Genomic DNA, 4,688 nt, shown 5'->3' with positions numbered 1-4,688 from the left:
ACACACATCCTTACAATTCAAGGCAATCACTTTCTTATTATTGTACCGAAGAGAATTACACTCTATAACATAAATCTCGGCAAAACAGTGCATTTACACAAACTGTTCACATTAATGTCACAAACAGATGAAGATTGGCTTTGTTTCGGGCTAAGAGACCCCTAGAGTCCTTTTCCACCGCACCTTTTTTTTTCCTGAGCTAGACAGATGCAACACCACTTCCATTTATAGCAGTATTCCCATGATAACTACATGAACACTACAGTCTAGAGTACAAAACAATCAACAGTCTAAATCACTCTAACATTAAATACTGCCATTGCGTTTACTCAGGTTAACCTTTAAATTACCATAAATGAACATAAAAGTAAAACCACCATCGAAGATTCATATCGAGTCGAGCAAACAACAATCTGCATCTCAGTAGCTTCACTGAAATTTCAAATCCTGCACATACAAATGAAAGCAATGGTTCACTCAAAAGTGAAAATTCTGTCATTATTTATTCATCCCCATGTCGTCCCAACCCTATATGACTTTCTTCCTTCCACTGACCAAAGAAGAAGATATTTTGAGGGCACTTTTGTCCCTCATTGAGTTTCATTGTATGGACAAATAAAGAAGAAATAAGGTCATACAGGTTGGGAACAACATGAAGATATACTTCTCATGTTTATGTGAACCATTTCTTTAAAGACTAGCTACAATCCTCACACCAGCGTGATAAGGACAGGAAAACTTGGGACTTACTTCGTGTATTCTTCATTGTCCATGTCGCACCTTGCATCCTTATGTTTCTCCCAGTCTTTCCCGTGTTTGCAGGTAGTCAATAAAATTATATCATCCCCATTATGTATATGATACAAAGCATTTCTGGTTTCAGAACCGATGCCAGTTAGATACCTCTTCCCTTTGAAGACCAGCAAGTATTTTCGTAAGGGAGGGACATTGTTAAGATTCAGATAACCTTTGCTCCCTCCTTTCTGAGGATGGTCTTTTGAAAACAAAGGGATGGACACATCAAAGCGTGGTCTAAAGTTGTCCATGTCGGTGCTGGCCTTGGCCAGCATGGCTTGGCCAATATCGAAGCCTAGTTCCTCTGTATAATCAGGCCACGTTCCAGAGTACAAGTTAAAAATCAGATGGTTCCTCCCTTCGTACCACAGAGGGAGGCTTTGAATTCGGGCTCGGACGTTATGTACATACTGAGCGGACAGCTGGTCCCTGTCTAGAGTGTCTATGCTCAGTACAAACAGACAGGCCTCATTAGGGTCTGTCGTGTAGAACCGCGATTCCTCGATGGCAGCCAGAATCTTCTGGTAGCTTTCCGAGGGCGCTTCACCTTTCTGAGGCGGATACACGTAAATTTTAAACCCCCGTTCGCAGCGCTGGAAATCGAAACAGGTCTCCATGCGACATCGCCGGCTCTTGTAGATGTTCTTCTGGATTTCTCGTCTCTCGCGAGGAGACGTGTGTTGATGAAGAAGCAGGGGTCCATCTTCTTCCTGCTCGGCCTCACCAAGGTACGTCTGCAGGGGAGGATGCACCCATTCTGGCCAACGGGGCGGCCGAGGTGGGACACCGGCGATCTGTGAGACTCCATAAAGCTGAGCATGGTTCTGGAACTCACCGATTTGTAGGCCACACAGGTAGGCTAGTAAGAGGCTACAGGCCCCAACAGATACCAGCAGGTATCGCTTCTTTGCCTGCATGTGGACAGCGAGAAGCAGGGCAGGAAAAGAAGGAAGAACAGCGGGTCGACTGTAAACCCACGGGATAAGCTCTCATACCAACACGAGCATTCTGATTTTGCACGGACCACTGTAAGTGCAGAGAGGGTCATGTTAGCTTTACACACCAGAGTGAAAATGACAGAATCTAGCATTGTAACTCCATCTGAATACAGTCTTTATTACTAATAATTTACAATGAGACCACATTGAAAATCTGGGATTTGAACCTAGAACATTTAAAAACACAGAAACGTATAAATTAAAATGAGAAAGAAATAATTTCAAAAGATGTCAAAAGTAGGCTACTGGATGGATTATTTAGAATATAAGAACTATTATTTTTTAAGAGGTAGGCTAATTATCATTATGAAAACCAGTGTGGAATTACAATCAGTGCGTCTTCCAGGGAGGTCTACTTTCTTAATCTTGTAGCGCCATCAGAGATTCATCTAGCGCCATGTATTTCTGATGTGTTTATGCATAATAAAGTGACAAGTAATGACAGTAGGCTACTTATATTTTGTCAACATTACCGCATGATACAGATCCTTAAGAAACGTGCTCCGTTGCTATAGTAACCACCTCAGGTGAAAGTCTTGGCAACTTTGTCAATTTAACTCATTTCATTTTTGTCATTACTAAAACTTTTGAAAACGTGAATTAAATGTATATACACTTAATATATACTTTCAAGTATACATATATAACTGTTTCTATAATGGGGTATGGCTTCAAAATCTTCAGACAGTTTTAGCCTCATCTAAAATGTGGTAAAAACTGACTACATACAAAAATTACACGCTTTCTAAATATATATATAAAAAGAGAAACTTCATTTCAGTACCAAATGTGAGATTTTTACTCTCTTCGCCTCAATTGAAAACTCCTCAAACTACAGAGAATAAAATTAGCTTATTAAATTGATTTACATATAACATTGTACTTGCAACTTATGCAATATATGCTGAACAAACTGAAACTGCATGCATAGAGATACAGAGATGCTTTACCTCAGTCACCTGTTGAAACGTCAATCATCTACTGAGGAGTAGAAGACCTTCAATGATTCTCAACTTTATATTAGAAATCAAAGCACTATCAAGTCAGCGCATTATTAGGAGTTGTGCAGAAGCCATTTCTGTATTCATAAAGCATATGTTTTGATCATGTACGTCAGTATAATAATGTGCTTACAAGGGAAACTGACAGAAAAACACACGCTGTCCGAATCCATTACCCTGATAAAGCAACGTGATGTTCGTTGTCTGGTTCTGTCTTTACATGCATGATCTAAATATCTTCATATTTCCATATGCCAATGTTGCAACTTTAGAACATCCACTGAGTCTTCTTTAAATTGCATTCCGTCCACGAGTGCATCACAACCTCAGACCGATATGCGCCAAGTATCTCCAGAATCAGCGATCCTTCTAAAAACGTGAGGACTATCAACCTCTATCTCTCTGGGTAAATGTGCAGGTTTTAGTGCAAAATCCATCGCAGAGTCCCTGAGACATCCTGAGCCCTCAAGTTGCGTTCACAACTCTCCGAAACCAACACGGAACTTCTCATCACGCCACTCGTGGTCTCACAGCATCCTGGAGACTCCAGTAGCATCTCATAATCCACCTGGACCACAGGTTTCAAGCGCAATAAAGTCCAGCGGTTTGATTTAATTTGAAGCTAGCTGTCAGTCACAGCATGATCCGGAGTCAATCCAGTGGGACCACGTGCACAGACTCCAAAACAATCGCCAGTTTCGCTCTCATGGCACTGCGGATGATCAGATGTCCGCGTTTGGCGTGAAAGTTAACGCTGCTGTCAGCTGAGCGTCTCTTCACTCCAGCGCATCTTCGCCGGGACGAGTCCGCGGAAACACGCACACCTTCTGTCGCATGCCTGTCTCTGTAAGCAATCCCAGCAAGTCTTCTCCTTCAGAATCAGCAGGCGTGGAGCATGATGGAGAGCTTCTGGGGAGAGTTGGGGACTCCGCTCAGGATCTCTATGAGCTTGAACCTCCAACCACCAACCACTGAGTCAGTCCTCTCCGTTATTAGTAGAGGAGGCGCCGAGAGAAAGAGCGGTCAGCGGGAAGCGTCGATCATCTCAGAAGAACTGTGTGCCGATCAGACGCGTATAGACACGAGGACGCAACCGAGCCACAGGCTGCAAACATCTTCACTGAGAAACTCTATGATGACCCACCTCTACTGATGCCCACTGCACCACATGGAAAATGAAATTGTGAAAATGTGATGAGTTGAAATATGATTGTCAAAGTAAATTTATTCAAGATTGTAAACGTTCTATGGGACACAGATATGAGTCTATAAATTATAAGTGTAACGGGGCTGACGGTTTTACACTTAAAGTAGCCATTATGTGCATTACACAAGTTCATTAGGCTACACAACATGTTTATTTAAAAGTGAATATAATGCTGATATTCAGGTTTTCAAAAAGTAGTTGTTTACTCTATAAAATCACGGAAACAGAGTTGATTCTTCATCTGCTAAATGTAATGAGATACAAATCTTGAAAACAATAAGAACCGCTTGTCCTCTGCAGTTTCACATCCTGAATATATAATGATGTTATTGCGCTTTCATTAATGAAATAGTGTATCATTTTAATAAAGGAGAGTTAAAGGGTTGATGCATTAGGCTTCTTGGGGACACGATGTCTTTTTTTAATAACGTATTACGTTATATATCCGGTCCATCAATCTCATTCATAACACACTATTAGATGATGGGGAGTGCTGGTCGCCATCTAGTCACAATTTAATCAGCTGATAGCAGTAATTCTGAGATGTTGCTGAGTCAACGAAAACATTAGGCTAAATTATATTTTATTCACAATCAATAATGATTGTCATAAAAAAAGTAGAAGAAGACTTATAATACGTAAGGTACTTACGCAAACAATGGGAAGTGTGTGTGTGTGTGTGTGTGT

The 4,688-nt window shown here is 41.1% G+C and overlaps 1 protein-coding gene across 1 annotated transcript; it reads right to left on the bottom strand.

Annotated features, from left to right (window-relative positions):
* Window positions 1-746: 746 nt before the first annotated feature.
* Window positions 747-1,712, bottom strand: LOC107659874 (exostosin-1-like). The gene has a single exon (XM_016448970.1). It carries the CDS (start codon window positions 1,710-1,712, stop codon window positions 747-749), a length of 966 nt encoding a protein of 321 aa, XP_016304456.1.
* Window positions 1,713-4,688: the final 2,976 nt, after the last annotated feature.

The sequence above is a fragment of the Sinocyclocheilus anshuiensis genome, unplaced genomic scaffold (genome assembly GCF_001515605.1).
Source record: "Sinocyclocheilus anshuiensis isolate Anshui unplaced genomic scaffold, SAMN03320099.WGS_v1.1 scaffold1249, whole genome shotgun sequence".
NCBI classification, from domain to species: Eukaryota; Metazoa; Chordata; class Actinopteri; order Cypriniformes; family Cyprinidae; genus Sinocyclocheilus; species Sinocyclocheilus anshuiensis.
This window is presented reverse-complemented; position numbering and strand designations above follow the sequence as displayed.